The sequence below is a fragment of the Pantherophis guttatus genome, chromosome 5 (genome assembly GCF_059756535.1).
Source record: "Pantherophis guttatus breed Tessera chromosome 5, ASM5975653v1, whole genome shotgun sequence".
Taxonomy (NCBI): Eukaryota; Metazoa; Chordata; class Lepidosauria; order Squamata; family Colubridae; genus Pantherophis; species Pantherophis guttatus.
The window spans coordinates 4,089,941-4,105,151 of NC_142067.1; the positions used below are offsets into that span (position 1 = coordinate 4,089,941).

Below are 15,211 nucleotides of genomic sequence, written 5' to 3' on the forward strand. Positions count from 1 at the left end.
CTCACATGATAAGGGCAGCCAACGCAGAAGTAGAAAGATGTATGGCCTGGAATGGTAATAATAAAGAGGAGGATTCTGGCAGCATCTTTTCCAATGAACATACAGGTAGCCCTTAACTTACGACCATTTGAAGTTACAATAGTACTGAAAACAGTGACTTATGACCATTTTTCACACTTATGAACGTATCCTCATGGGCACGTGAACAAAATTCAGACGCTTGCCAACTGTGTTAAGGGCCTGGTGGCTCAGCAGACTGATAGCATTGTGATTAACACCAGCTGTCTGCAATTACTGCGAGTTCAAATCTCACCAGGCTCAAGGTTGACTCAGCCTTCCATCCTTTCTAAGGTAGGTAAATTGAGGACCCAGTTTGTGGGGGCAATAAGCTGACTTTGTATAAATATACAAAAGTATGAAGGCTATTGCTTAACGCACTGTAAGACGCCCTGAGTCTCCGGAGAAGGGCGGCATATAAATAAATTAAAAAAACCTCATATTTATGACGGTTGCAGTATCCCGGGGGCATGCGATTCCCTTCTGTGACCTTCTGACAAGCAAAGTTAATAGGGAAGCCAGATTCACTTAACAACCGTGTGACTAATTTAAATTCATTTAACACCTGTGGCAAGAAAGGTCGTAAAATGGGGCAAATCTCACTTAACAACTGTTTCACTTAGAACAGAAATGTTGGGTTCAATTGTGGTCTTAAGTCAAGGACTACTTATATTTTATTAAAAGCCATGTTTCTGTGAAGTATGCCCTCACGAAACCTTACTCCGGTTAGTAAAATGTGCACCCGTCAGAAAAGATGCTACAAGACTCCTTCTGAGATTTATAAGGGTGTGTTGCTTTTGATATGCTGGCTAATTTGTTTTTCAAAACCTCTGAGACAGATCAGCAAGGTTTAAAAGTAAAGACACATCAGCGGAATTTCTTAATGCACAACTGTAGACAACCTGCTTGTGAAAAAGCAGGGGCAACATTTAAATATCATGCCGAGCTTAAGTTTTAATGGCAGCGTTTGCTCAAGCTTTGTTTAATCCAATATTCTTTTGCAAAAATCTCAGCTCCCAAATTGCATTAGAAATTAGAAGGCCTTTTCCACTCCTGTCTGACCTATAGAAAAAAATATTCTATAATTCCAGAAGTCGCTCTGAGAGTCTGCATGCATTGTTGGATAGGAAACTTGAATTTTTGACTGCTGGAATCGTCTGCCCCATTTATAAATTTTAAGGGGAAAATTAACTCTCTGTATAATTTAATGGTCCGATTGTAGGAAAGACATGTAATAATGGCATCACTATTATTTTCTTTTTTTTTTTAAGCTGTACTGTATGAAATCCAGAACTACAAGTTTCCACCTTTCCAGCACGTAGAGTGAAAGGGTTCAAATTTTTCAAATTTTTAAATTCATTTTTCGAAGCACTGGAAGGTGTTAAGGAGCCAAATAAATAAGTAAATAAATAAATGGAAACATAGACAAACCCTTCCTTTCTGCAATCCTTTCTATGACTATTGGGGGGGGGCAGGTACCCCCCCCCAGATAATCCCCTACCAAAAGGGGCTCAATCTATTCTCCAAAGCACCAGAAGGCAGGACAATAAGCAACAGATGGAATCAAGGAGAGAAACACCCTAGAACTAAGAAGAAATTTCCCGGAAGTGAGAACAATTAACCAGTGGAACAGCTTGCCACCAGAAGTTGTGGGTGCTCCGTCCCTGGAGGTTTTCAAGAAGAGATTGGATAACCAGTTGTCTGAAATGGTATAGGGTCTCCCGCCTGAGCAGGGGGTTGGACTAGATGACCTCCAAGGTCCCTTCCAACTCTGTGATTCTGAATAGCTTGCCTCCAACTGTGGGCGCTCCATCAATGGAGGCTTTCAAAAAAGAGGTCAGACAATCATTTGTCTCAAATGATACGGTGTCTCCTACTTGAGCAGGAGGGGGTTGGACTAGAAGACCTCTAAGGACCCTTCCACCTCTGTTATTGCTACTCTGAACAGCTATGCCTCCACCAGAAGTCTTGGTTGCTCCGTTGCTGAAGGGTTTTTAAGGAAAGACTGGACAGCCACTCGTCCGAAATGGTACTTATAGGGTCTCCTGCCTGAGCAGCGGGTTGGTCTAGATCAGGGGGTCAACCAACCTTTCGGACCTCAGGGAATTCATAATTTTAAATCCTCAGGGACCACTAATGTGGATTTTTAAAAAGATATTTAGTGCAATATACCAAGAGCCTTGGTAGTACAGTGGTCTAAAGCACCCTGTTATTAAGACCAGCTGCCTGCAATTACTGCAGGTTCGAATCTCACCAGGCTCAAGGTTGACTCAGCCTTCCATCCTTTCTAAGGTAGGTGAAATGAGGACCCGGTTTGTGGGGGCAATGAGGACCCGGTTTGTGGGGGCAATAATATAAATATACAAAAGGATGAAGGCTACTGCTTAACGCATTGTAAGCCGCCCTGAGTCTTCGGAGAAGGGCGGCATATAAATCAAATTTATATATACATATACATACATACATACATATATATATATACATATATATATATATATATATATATATATATATATATATATATACATATATATATATATATATATATATATATATATATATATATATATGTATATATGTATATATGTATATATGTATATATGTATATATGTATATATAAATTGCAAATAATTTTTCTGTGGACCACCAGTTCACTGGGACTTCAACTCCCATGAAGTTCCCCCTCCCATTTCAACTCACTTCAACTCCCCTTCGACTCCCCCATATTTCATTCTTAAGAAGACTGAAAATATTAACCTTAATGCGAACGCGGGTAAATATTTATAGGAGCATTGCATGACAGTTGAGAATTTTTTTCTTCCGGATAAACTTTTCTTTCTTTGGATGGGTTGGTTTAATGGAGGTTTGTACTTTCTCTAGGTGAAAATTGATACTTTAAAACTCTCTATATGTATTATATTACTCTCTGCAATTCTAGCCATATTGTTATACTTTTTTTTCCCTGTATTTTTTTAATAATTTTCAATAAAAATTTACAAAAAAAAAAAAAAAAAGACTGGTGGACTTTCAACTCCCATTGAAGTTCACCCTCCCATTTCAAGTCACTTCAACTCCCCTTCGACTCCCACATATTTAGTGCGATATAAAAAAGTGCACATAATTTTTCTTCGGACTACCAGTTGGCGACCGACCGCTGGCCTAGATCAAGGGGTCTCCAACCTTGGCCCCTTTAAGACTGGGGGACTTCAACTCCCAGAATTCCTCAGCCAGCAAAGCTGGTGGACTTCAGCAAAGCTGGTGGACTGGTGGACTTCAATTCCCAGAATTCCTCAGCCAGCAAAGCTGGCTGAGGAATTCTGGGAGTTGAAGTCCCCCAGTCTTAAAGGGGCCAAGGTTGGAGACCCCTGGTCTAGATGACCTCCAAAGACCCTTCCAATTCTTTTGTTATGCTCCTTCTCATTATTATTTTCCAAAGATTCCCCCCCTCACCCCACACACAGCTCCACAATGGGGGGAGGGGGAGGAAGGAAGGATCTAGAATGGGGGGGGAAAGACCCCCTTAAGCAATTCCTATAGGCAACCTACACCCCCCCCACAAAAAATAAACTCTGGGAGAGGGGTGGCTTCTCCCCAAGCCCCCCTTTGCAAACATGCAACGTTTCAAGGCTGAGGGGGACTGCCCCCCCTCAATAATTTAACGACCCCCCCTTCATTGCCCCACAATCTGGGGGAGGGGGGGTTTCAAGAAGGAAGGCACACCTGACCCCCAAACACACACACACACCCAGCCGCCGCCATAACTCACAGAACTCGGCGATGTAGGAGGACACGACGTAGTTCTCCTCGCACCAGTCGAGGGTGGACGTCGGCGGGCCCCAATAGCCGGTGCGGTCGCCGGCGGGAGCCATGGCCGGTCGGAGGGCCGAACTTGGAGGAAAGGAAGCGCCCGCCGCCGCATCCGCTCTTTTTCGGGGCCCTCGGGCCAGCTGACCCCGCCTTCCCGCCGGCTTGAGGCGGGGCAGGGGCGGCGGCGGGAGGCCGGCCTGGTAGGCCTGGCGGGCAGGGCCTCTACGTCGCCATGGCGACCAAGGCGAACGGCTCGCAAAGCATGCCGGGCCGGGGGGGCTCTACGTTGCCATAGCGACCGGGGATGAACCGCCCGCAAGGCTTGCCGGGCCGGGGTTGGGGGGGGTGGTCTAGTTACCACGGCGACCGGCGACGAATCGCCTTCGAGGCTTGCCCGGCCGGGGGTTCTACGTTGCCACGGCGACGGAGGGAAAAGGGGGGGAAAACCGCTCGCGAGGTTCCGAGAGCCGGGTCTGGCCGTTGCTATAGCGACCTCTGAGCGTTCCATCCTCACTGGGTCCCTGAGGGGGCCGGTTTCCATGCAGCAGGATTGGCCTCACAGGCATCGCAAGGTGGTAGCCCTCATGGAGGTCAGGGAAAGGCTCCCGAATGTTAGCTGGGGGGGATTCTCTCTAGAAGTCAAACTGGCTTAAAGTTGGCAAGGTTGAGAAACAGTAATCTAAGGTACCAATGAGATGCACAAGTGAATAAAACTTAATTTTAGGATTATTTTTTTTTCTGGAGAAAAAAAATTGGTGATATATCTAAATGATTCAGGAGCAGGTGGGGAAATATGGAAGGATAAGCCTCACAGCTGAAGTAGCCGTAAATGAATATATAGGTAGTCCTCGATTTACAACATTGCTTTAGTGATTTTTTTTCCGAATTTACAACGGTACTGAAAAAAGTGACTTATGACCATTTTTCACTCTCACCACCTTTGCAGCATCCCCCCCGCGGTCATGTGATCCAAATTCAGATGCTTGGCTCACATTTATGACGGTTGCAGTGTCCTGGGGTCATGTGATAATCCCCTTTTGCAACCATCCGACGAACAGAATCAAAACGGGGAAGCCAGATTCACTTAACAACCGTGCTGCTAATTTATCAGCTGCAGTGATTCTCTTAGCAGCTGTGGCAAGAAAGGTCGTAAAATGAAGCAAAACTCTGTGGCCGTAAGACGAGGACTACCTGTATTCTAATATATTGCTAGAAAGCTTTCTGTGACAAAATGCTGTTGATTGGGGGGGGGAAAACATGATGAGATTTTGAAGGTTTGCACGCTAGAAGGAACCAGAAAGAATTAAAGATTTGACTTAAAGATGAGACCCAACAAATACAGAATGGAGCAAAATACGATAGAATTCAAGAATATTTGGGAACAATGCACCAAGAAGCTACTTTTAAGATGATCTGCTGCCATAAAACTGAATTTAAATGGTGTTATGGAAGAGGAACTAGTTTTACTGGAGAAGGCTGAAACTGAAGTGGGTTTAAAAATGGTTAATGACATAGAGAGAAAAAAGATGGATACGCAAAGGACACCAAGTAATGTCTTCATAATTAAAAGGGATGTGCAAACGAGAAACCAGAATAGCGACTTGGATAATGGTCTCCTTTTGGATTTATAAAAGGGAGGAAGAGAAGAGAGAAAATGACATTACGTCAAGTTCTGAGACACTATTTAATGGGATTAGTGAACAAACTTGTTTAAACTCGATAGACAAAAATTGTTCAAAGCAAAAGGAAGGGATATAAAGTTGGTTTATTTGGACAAAGCTAAAATATATGTTATTACATGGGAAGTACATAAAAATGTAACAAGCAAAGCAGGACCTGACATTGGCTATGAATAGAAAAGTTGCAGAAGGACAGAGGAAATAATTCTAATTAAGCCTTAAAACAAATGCGTGCATGTAGTCCTCAATTTACAACTGTTTGTTTAGTGACTATTCGAAGTTACAATGGCATTGAAAAAAGTGACTTATGACCATTTCTGGTTTTTGACTGCTGCACCCTTGTGGCCATATAATCAAAATTTGGACCCATGGGAATTGGTTCAACGGAGTCCAAAATTTCTGTTGCTAAATGAGACATTGGTTAAGTGAGTTTTGCCCCATATTACGGCCTTTTTTGCCACTGTCGTTAAGTGAATCCTGCACTTGTTAAATTAGTAACCCGGTTGTTAAGTGAATCTGCCTTCACTATTGACTTTGCTGGTCAGGAGGTCACAAAAGGGGGAATCACGTGACCCCGGGAACATTGCAACCATCATAAATACGAGTCAGTTGCCAAGCATCTGAATTTTGAATCACGTGACCCTGGAGATCCTGCAACAGTCGTTAAGTGTGAAAAACAGTCGTATGTCACTTCTTCAGTGCCGTTGTAACTTCCAACGGTCACTAAATGAACTCTTGTAAGTCGAGGACTACCTAGAAACGCTCCAGAGTAGCGTTTCTCATCTTCAGTAATTTTTCTGGTATGTGGACTTCAACTCCCAGAATTCCACAGTCAGCCATGTTGGGCCCAGGGAATTCTGGGAGTTGAAGTCCACACGTCTTAAAAGTGGTCTAGGTTGAGAAATACCGCTTAATTAAATCATGGTGTTTGATTAATTATCCACCATTGTTCATTCGTGGAAAATGCAAGGCTGAGCGATCAAGGCCAATCCAGAAGGGGGCAGTGGATCTCCACTGATTTTGGGATCAGGAAATCCCATTTGTCTCTCAGTGAGGGAACCCTACCAGCTGCCAAGATCCAACCCGGAGAAAAAAAAATAGCATCATTTTATACAGAGAGCAGATAAATGGAACTCCCGAACAATTATTGAACTCAAATGTTTTGCAAAAGCCCCGAGAGAAAAAAAAACAAAACCCTGAGAAATTCAGAATATTTTTCTCTCATAAAGTTTTGGAACATCAGCAGATGGCCATCAAAGCATAGCTTTTAGTGACCGTTTAAAGTTACAACAGCCCTTTAAAAAGTGATTTATGACAGTTTTTCATACTTACAACCATTGTAGCATTCTCATGAGTTTATTTTTTAAAAGTTTTTTATTTTTTTTCCTCATAAACGTATCTTAAATGTAGTTTCTTATCTAACATACATATTTTCCTTTTAACTTTCATACTAATACAATCGTCATCCTAAACAATTATATTCTGGGTTGCTCTTCTACCTTTTCATCTCCCTTGTTTTATACAACAATCCTTCTTCTCCCTCTCCTCTCTTTCCTTTCCCTCCCTTCTTCCATCTACTCTTCTACTTTCTTTCCTCCTCTCCTTCTCCTTCTCTCCTTCCTCTTCCTTTCCCCCATACCTCCCTTCTAACCTTCTCTCCTACTCATTTCCTTTCTTCCTCTCCTTTTCCCTTTCTTCTTTCCCTCTCTCCTTCCTCTCCTCTCCTTTATCCCTCTCCATCTATTTTCTTCTTTCCTCCTCTCCTTCTCCTTCTCTCCTTCCCCCCTCCCTTCTTCCTCCCTTCTAACCTTTTCTCCTACTCGTTTCCCCTTTCTTCCTCTCCTTTTCCTTTTCTTTTCCTCTCTCTCCTTCCTCTCTTCTCTCCTCTATCCCTCTCCATTCTCTCTCTAATTGTTGTATTCATTTTCAATTTAATATTTTCCAAAGTGGTATTCGAGCAATCCCGATTTTAACCTTCTTTTCAATTACTTTTTCATTTTACTAAATTCACACATATCTTCATAAATGTACATTTATATATTTTCTTCCCCCCCCTTTTCCATTTACACAGGTGTCTTCTGCATTTCCTTTTTCTTCTTTCTTCTTTCTCATTTACTCATATCTTATCTAATTTATTTCTCTATAATCTTTTATTCATATTTCTTTTCTAACCATGCATAAAATCGTCCCCATGTCTTGAAATACACCCGATTCCTCTTTATCTTTTATTCTCAATGCCAACCTATTCATTTCTGCACATTCTCAAATCTTCTTTATTACCTCTCCTTCTGATGATGTCACTGATGAGTTTCCATCCATTGATTCTTGTCCTGCCTTCTGGTCCTTTGGATAATAGGTTGAGCCAGTGGGGAAATCCAATTTTTTTTTTTTTACGACCGGTTCTGTGGGCGTGGCTTGGTGGGCGTGGCAGGGGAAGGATACTGCAAAAGCCCCCTTCCCACCTCACTCCTGGGGGAAGGATATTGCAAAATCTCCATTCCCAGCCCACTCCTGGGGAAAAGATATTGCAAAATCCTCATTCATGCTATCATGCTATCATGTCCTTTTCATTATGGAACTTCATTATGGATTCAATCCCATCCCCTAAGTAAACCAGGATGTTGCCGAAACAAAACACCTGGGAACGAAGCCAGATTGTCCAAATTCTTCCTATTTCCTGTCCAGGGTTAGGCAATCTTTGGCACTTCTCACTTCTCCTCGAGAGTGGGCTTAAACATTTTTAGCCGACATTTTTTTCTTTTCTTTAAAGGGAAAACGTGAAGGATTAAATAAATAATTTTTGGAGAATTGCATAGAGAAATTCAGAGACCTTCCCAGACGCATTGAATTCGTACAACGTGGTTGGGAGAAAAAGCAGGGGCAATATTGAAATATCATGCAGAGTTTAAGTTTAAATCCTCGTTTCTTTTTTGGGGTACGTGTGTCTCTGTGTGTGTGTGTGTGTGTGATTTAGCTCTGTCGGAGGAGGCTGCATTTTTGCATTTTTGTCGAGGTCTTCGATTGCATTTTTTGTCGAGCTCAAAAGTCAAACTAGGTCGAGAAGGTCACACAGCCTCGAATTTCCCCAGAAGGGGATTTTTCTTCTACAGAAGAATTCTTCCTTTTTTTTAGCTTTAATTGCGTTTTCTTTGTTCCTCATTCGAGGAAGGGGGGGGAAAGAATGAGGAGATTGTGTAGGACGCAGAGACGTCATTGGTCCCCCCAAAAAGGGGGGGGGTCTTTTCGTGAGGAAGGTCACAAAAGCAATCCCGGGGGTTTAATCGAAGGAAGCTAGAGCGAATCCACCCTGCAGGATCCAATCGAATCAGGCAGAAACAGGCAGTCCTCGATTTACGACCACAACCGAACCCCATATTTACGCCACTAATTGAGACATTCGTGGAGAGCTTTGCTCCCGTTTTTAGGACTTTTCTTGTCACGTTGGTTAAGTGAATCTTGTCAGAAGGTCGCAAAAGGGGATCACGTGACCCCGGGATGCTGAGACCGTCATAAAGATGAGTTAATTATCGAGCATCCAAATGTAAACCGTAAGTGTGGAAAAAAAAAAACCCGGTCCTAAATCACTTTTTTCAGTGCCGTTGTAACTTGGAACGGTCACTAAACGAACTGTCGTAAGTCGAGGACTACCTCCACTGGAATTGGGCAGTCCTTCGAGTAACCAGGCCGTAAACCCAGAAATGTTATATGGGCATAGTAAGGCATTGCCCATCATTAGCTACGCCATGGCGTTCTGGACCAGTTCAGGATAGACTTCAAGGGCAGCCCCATGTAGAGAGGGTTGCAGTAGTCAAGTTGTGAGGTGGCACGAAGAGTTGCATGCTGGACCGGTTAAAGCTTCTGGGTAGTCTTCAAGAGCAGCCCCATGCAATATGTGCTGTAGTAGATCGTCCTCGACTTACAACACTTCATTTAGTGACCGTTTGAAGTTACAACCGCACGGAAAAAAGTGACTTACGACTGTTTTCACACTTACGACCGTCGCAGCATTCCCATGGTCGCGTGACAACCGGCAATTGACTCTTACTTATGACCATTGCAGTGTCCCAGGATACGCGATCACCTGTTGCGACCTTCTGACCAGCAAAGTCCATGGGGAAGGCCGATTCACTTTACAACCAGGTTGTTAGCTTAACAACAGCAATTCAGTTAACGACGGTTAACTGAATTCACTTAGCACAGCGTCTTCCTTAAGAACAATTTTTCAATTGTTTTCAATTGCAATTCTATACAATGTAAAGGATGTTATGTTTGTGTTTTTATTTTTAGTTATAATGTACACTGAAGACGGCGTTTAATTTCGTTGTACCATGTGCAATGAACTAAACTAAACTAAACTAAACTGAAATTTTGGGCTCAATTGTGGTCACAAGTCAAGGAGTATCGATACACCCTATATAGAGGCTCCTGCCATCACCTTTTCCTGATCAATATTTAAATACACACCCTAAGGCAGTGATGGCTAACCTTTTTGCCATCGCATGCCAGGAAGCGGGGGGGGGGGCCCAGGGGAGGTTTGCACACATGCGTGCCCACACCCATAATTCTATGTGCCCCGCCCTGTGCATGCGTGCGCAAACCCCCCCTCCCCGCTCCTGGCATGCAATGGCCCATTTTTCTTTCTCACCTGGCTCCAGATCCTCTCTATGCATCTGGGGAGGGCAAAAACAGCCTTCCCCACAAACTCACACCCCAGACCCTCCGGAGGCAGGAAACGGCCTGTTTCCCTACTTCTGGTGGACCCAGAAGGCCTGAAAATCAGCTGGCCGGCGCACACATGCGTGCCAGAGCTGAGCTGGCGTGCCCACTGATATGGGTACGTGTGCCACCTGTGGCACGCGTGCCATAGGTGCGCCATCATGGCCCTAAGGTAAAGGTAAAGGTTCCCCTCGCACATACGTGCTAGTCGTTCCCGACTCTAGGGGCCGATGCTCATCTCCGTTTCAAAGCCGAAGAGCCAGCGCTGTCCGAAGAAATCTCCGTGGTCATGTGGCCGGCATGACTCAACGCCAAAGGCGCACGGAAAACGCTGTTCCCTTCCCACCAAAGGTGGTCCCTCTTTTTCTACTTGCATTTTTTACCTGCTTTCGAACTGCTAGGTTGGCAGAGGCTGGGACAACTAAACGGGAGCTCACCCCGTTACGCGGCACTCGGGATTCGAACCGCTGGACCGCCGACCTTTCGATCGACAAGCTCAGTGTCTTAGCCACTGAGCCACTGCGTCCCTCCCTGTTATTTATGAGTTTCTGATTTTTTTTTTAAAGAAAATATATTGAGGTGGCTCAGATTTTAAAACTTAATTCCTTGGAAATAGTTCCTGTGTTAAAATGCAATCAGCCAAGAGAAAATAAATACAGCTGGTCCTTGACTTAAGAACAGTTCATTTAGTGATGGTTCGAAGTTACAACGGTACTGAAAAAAGCGACTTATGACCATTTTTCACACTTACGACCGTTGCAGTGTCCCGGGGTCACATGATCCCCTTTTGCGATCTTCCAATAAGCAGAGTCAATGGGGAAGCCAGATTCACTTAACAACCGGGTTACTAATTTATCAATTGCAGTGATTCACTTAACAACCGGCTTACTAATTTATCCATTGCACTGATTCACTTAACAAACGTGGCAAGAAAGGTCGTAAAATGGGGGGGAATACATTTAACGGCCATTTTGCTTCGCAGCAGAAATTCTTGGCTCGATTGTGGTCGTAAGCCGAGGACTATCGAGAGGCACGTTTTTTTTTTAAAAAAAATACCTACTAAAGTTCTGCACATATGCAAGAGAAATACTCACGAGCTCGGTTTTTCCAAATCTTTTTCTTTTTTAAAAAAATGTGGATCAAACCCCAAGAAATTGGAACGCTGCCTTCTTAGGCAGACTCTAAAAAAAAAATAATAATGCTAAATTTATCGTTTTTTCAAATCTGTTCTTTTTGGGATTTTTTTTTTCCTCTCTTACGCGGATTGCAAATTTTGACATCCAAGCTGGCAGGGAAGTTTTCCCATCCTATCCGGCTGGATCCGGAGAACCACAGTTGAAATCTGCCTTCCGTGATCAAGAGACGGGCCATTCTTGCCAAGAGGAAAAAAAAAAAAAATGAAATTGTTTCAGCCAAAATGTCAGCTGGGTGGAAAAATGAAGAGGCCTTTGTGAAGCCTTCGGAAAAGCATCGCGGGCAAAACTGCGTAATGTTTGCCTTAATCTTAACTCGGCGTTAACCGTGACGCGACCAAAGCCAGACGAGAGAAGAAAGGTTAAAGTTAAGTTTTTGAGAAGGTGGGCTTCCTTTCCCAGGGTGGTAAAATACAATACAGGTAGACCTCGACTTACGACCACAACGGAGCCCAGAATGTTTGTGGTTAAAAGTGAAAACATCTGTTCAGTGAGTCTTGGGGCAGAGGTGGTATGCAGCTGGCTCAGACCGGTTCGGCAGAACTGCTTGCGGAAATCACGGGGGGCTCCACCCACCTTCCCCGACTCTGCCATCCTATTTAGTCGCGTTTTTGTGGCCGGGTGCATGTACGGAAGGCGTGAGTGCCAGCAAAGTGCGCACACACTCACATTTGCGAACCGGTAAGGAAAGTAAGTGAATACCACTCCTGATTTTACGACCGTTCTTGCCAGCGTTGCTAAGTGAATCGCTGCAGTTGATAAAAAATTAGTAACCCGGTTGTTAAGTGAATCGGGCTTCCCCCTGGGCTTTGCTTGTGAGAACGGGATCACATGACCCCTGGAACAGTCATAAGTACATGCCAGTTGCCGAGCCTCCTAATTTTGATCACACAATTATGGGGAATGCAGCAAACATCGTAACTGTGAAAAATAGGTCGTAAGTCACGTTTTTCAATGCCGTCGTAACTTCAGACCGTCGCTAAATGAACTGTTCTTAAGTCGAGGACTCGCTGTAATCGCGAAGGTTGTTGCCAAAATTGTATGTTTGTGTGTGAGTGAAAAGCTTTGCTTGCACAATTGGAAGGAATAGGGTTGGATGAGATTAAAAACTTTAAAAAGTCAGAGGTATTTAAGGAAATACGGGTAGTCCTTGATTTACAACTGTTCGTTTAGTGACCATTCAAAGTTACAATGTTGAAAAAAAAGGGACTTACGACCGTTTTTCACACTTATGACCATTGCAACATCCCCATGATCAAAATTCACATACTTTGCAACTGCTTCATATTTATGACGGTTGCAGTGTCCCCTTTTACGACCGTGCTGACAAGCAAAATGAATGGGGAAGCCAGATCCATTTAACAGTTGTGTTGCTAACAACTGCAGGATTCGCTTAACGACTGTGGCAAGAAAAAAGTGGGGCAAAACTTCATAACTGTCTTGTTTAGCAACGCCAATGTTGAGCTCAGTTGTGGTCGTAAGCCGAGGACTACTTGCAAACGTAACATTCAAAGGCCTTCTTTTCTTGAGATCCAGCATTTGTATTAGTATCCGGTGACAGCACTTGGCTGATGGGTCTCTCGGTTCAGAAGCTAAGAAGATCAGTTGGTATTACTGGAAAGGAGACCACCAGGAAATAAAAAAAAAAATCCAGAAAAAAAAAGTGGGACTGCCTCCATATCCTTTACAAAAAGCCTTCCTTGGATATCTCCAAGGATCAAGCTCAATGCAAAGGAAGCTTTTAATTTTACATGTATAACTTAATTTGCACGTTTAAAGGGCTGTGGGAACTCTGCCTCTTACGTCAGGCTTTCATGCAAAACCTTTGGTTGAGCAACAAAAATCCAGCCTACAGACAGTCCGTGAGTTTCCTGAGTAATGTAGGAACAGGCTTGGTTAGCGTGAGGATGGAAGACCACCAAGAAATCCCAAGAGCTGGAGGAAAAACCGAAGAACTTTCCAAGAGAAACAAGGACAATTCCATCAAAAGGTTGTGGTAAACTGCTTCCCTCTTGTGGCCAAAGAAGGTATATACACCTTCTGGCCAGTTATCGGCTCAAATGGAATTGAATGGGTTGTGGATGTGTGTTACAATCGTGTTTCTCCTTAGCAACTTTCAGAGGTGTGGACTTTAACTCCCAGAATTCCCATGCTGGCTGGGGAATTCTGGGGGTTGAAGTCCAACACCTCTATACCTCTATACCAATGATTGAGAAACATTGCCCTAGACATTTTCTCAAATCCACAATTTCTGGGGCTGAACCGTCCTCTTCGGAAGATCTTCGAAGTGAATCGAAGGTAGTCCTCGATTTACAACCATATTTGAGCCCAACATTGCTCTTGCTAAGCAAGATGGCTGCTATAATGAGTTTTGCCCCATTTTACGACCTTTCTTGCTACAGTCGTTAAGCGAATCAGGGCAATTGTGGTGCGAATCACGCCGTTTCTTATGTGAATTTGGCTTCCTCTGTTGACTTTGTTAGCCAGCTGGAAAAGTCGCAAAAGGGGATCGCGCAACGGCAGGACACTGCAACCGTCGTAAATACACGCCAGTGGCCAAGCCTCCGGATTTGGATCACGCGACTATGGAGATTCTACAACGGTCGCTAAGTGTGCAAACCAGGCATGAATCACTTTGTTCAGGGCCATTGCAACTTCAGTCACTAAACGAATGGTTGTAAGGCAAGGATTACCTGTATCTGAAGGACATCAGGGGTGTCAAACTCGCTTTCATTGAGGGCTGCATCAGGACTGTGGTTGAACTTGGGGGGCTGTGTAGGCATGGCCGACTGGGTAGGTGTGGCTATCTTGATGCCACTCACTGGGCGTGGCCAACTGGGTGAGTGTTGTGGCCCATACGCGGCCTGTGCGGCTGATTCGGACAGCGAGGCGGCTGATGTGGGGCTGCGCCAGCAGCCTGTGCAGCTGGCACTCGAGTCAGACAGTGAGGAGGCTGGAGAAGATGTGGTGCCAGAGGCGGGGATTCAGCCAGGGCCTTCAGAACCTCCAGAAACTTCCATGGGTGAAGAGGACGAAGAGGAGGAGCCTCTTCTCAATGCACGGGCGCGCAGAGCTGCCAAAAGGCAGGAGTGGCTCTTCAGGAGGAGGTCTCCCCGAGAGTAAGGCTTGGGGCTAATTGGCCACTCCCTTAGCCTATTTAAGGAGGAATGCCGACTGAAGCAATTTGCAGGGAACAACTTCGTTCACTCTCCTTCGCGTCTTGATCTTAGTTCTCTGCAAATTGCTTCTGGGCTTTCTGCCAATCATAGTAAGATTACGATTATTGTTGGCTGTTAAGAAAGTTAATTAACAAGCCTCTGTTTGGAAAAAAAAAACTGATTTAATTTAGTAAACTAAGGTCTGTACAGACTTTGTGTGTGCTGCGTTCTTTGGGGTCCGTAGCTGGGGCAGAACAGTGAGCGTGACGAGCCTGAAGCCACTCCCAAAACTGCTGGCATGTTTCTTCTTTGCATTGGGTAGACTGGGCCGAAGCAATTTTCCAGGATGGCTCCGTGGGCCGGATTGGACCACATTGCCAGCCGGATGCAGCCCACGGGCCATGAGTTGACACCCCTGCTGTAGAAGCCACAGCTGTGGTCTCAGGGTTTCCAGGAGAACAACTGAGGGTTAGGAAAATCAAATAAACCAGGGGACTCTAACCCTTATTCTGTGGACCGGTAGCAGTCCATGGCTCGTTGGAACCCGGGCCATGCAAACAGCGAGCGAGCGTGCAAGCACACGAAACTATTTGCACAAGTG

The 15,211-nt window shown here is 44.5% G+C and overlaps 1 protein-coding gene across 2 annotated transcripts in view; it reads right to left on the reverse strand.

Annotated features, from left to right (window-relative positions):
- ACER3 (alkaline ceramidase 3) overlaps positions 1-4,351 on the reverse strand; it is a 54,996-nt gene extending 50,645 nt beyond the window's left edge. The window contains exon 1 of one of the 2 annotated variants that reach the window (XM_060682752.2): positions 3,824-4,238. In XM_060682752.2, the coding sequence (XP_060538735.1) occupies positions 3,824-3,926 (103 nt within the window). In that variant the 5' untranslated portion in view covers positions 3,927-4,238. Of the gene's footprint in view, positions 1-3,823 lie in introns of both variants that reach the window. The other variant, XM_060682753.2, reaches the window with a different exon arrangement.
- Between the last annotated feature and the right edge of the window lie 10,860 nt (positions 4,352-15,211).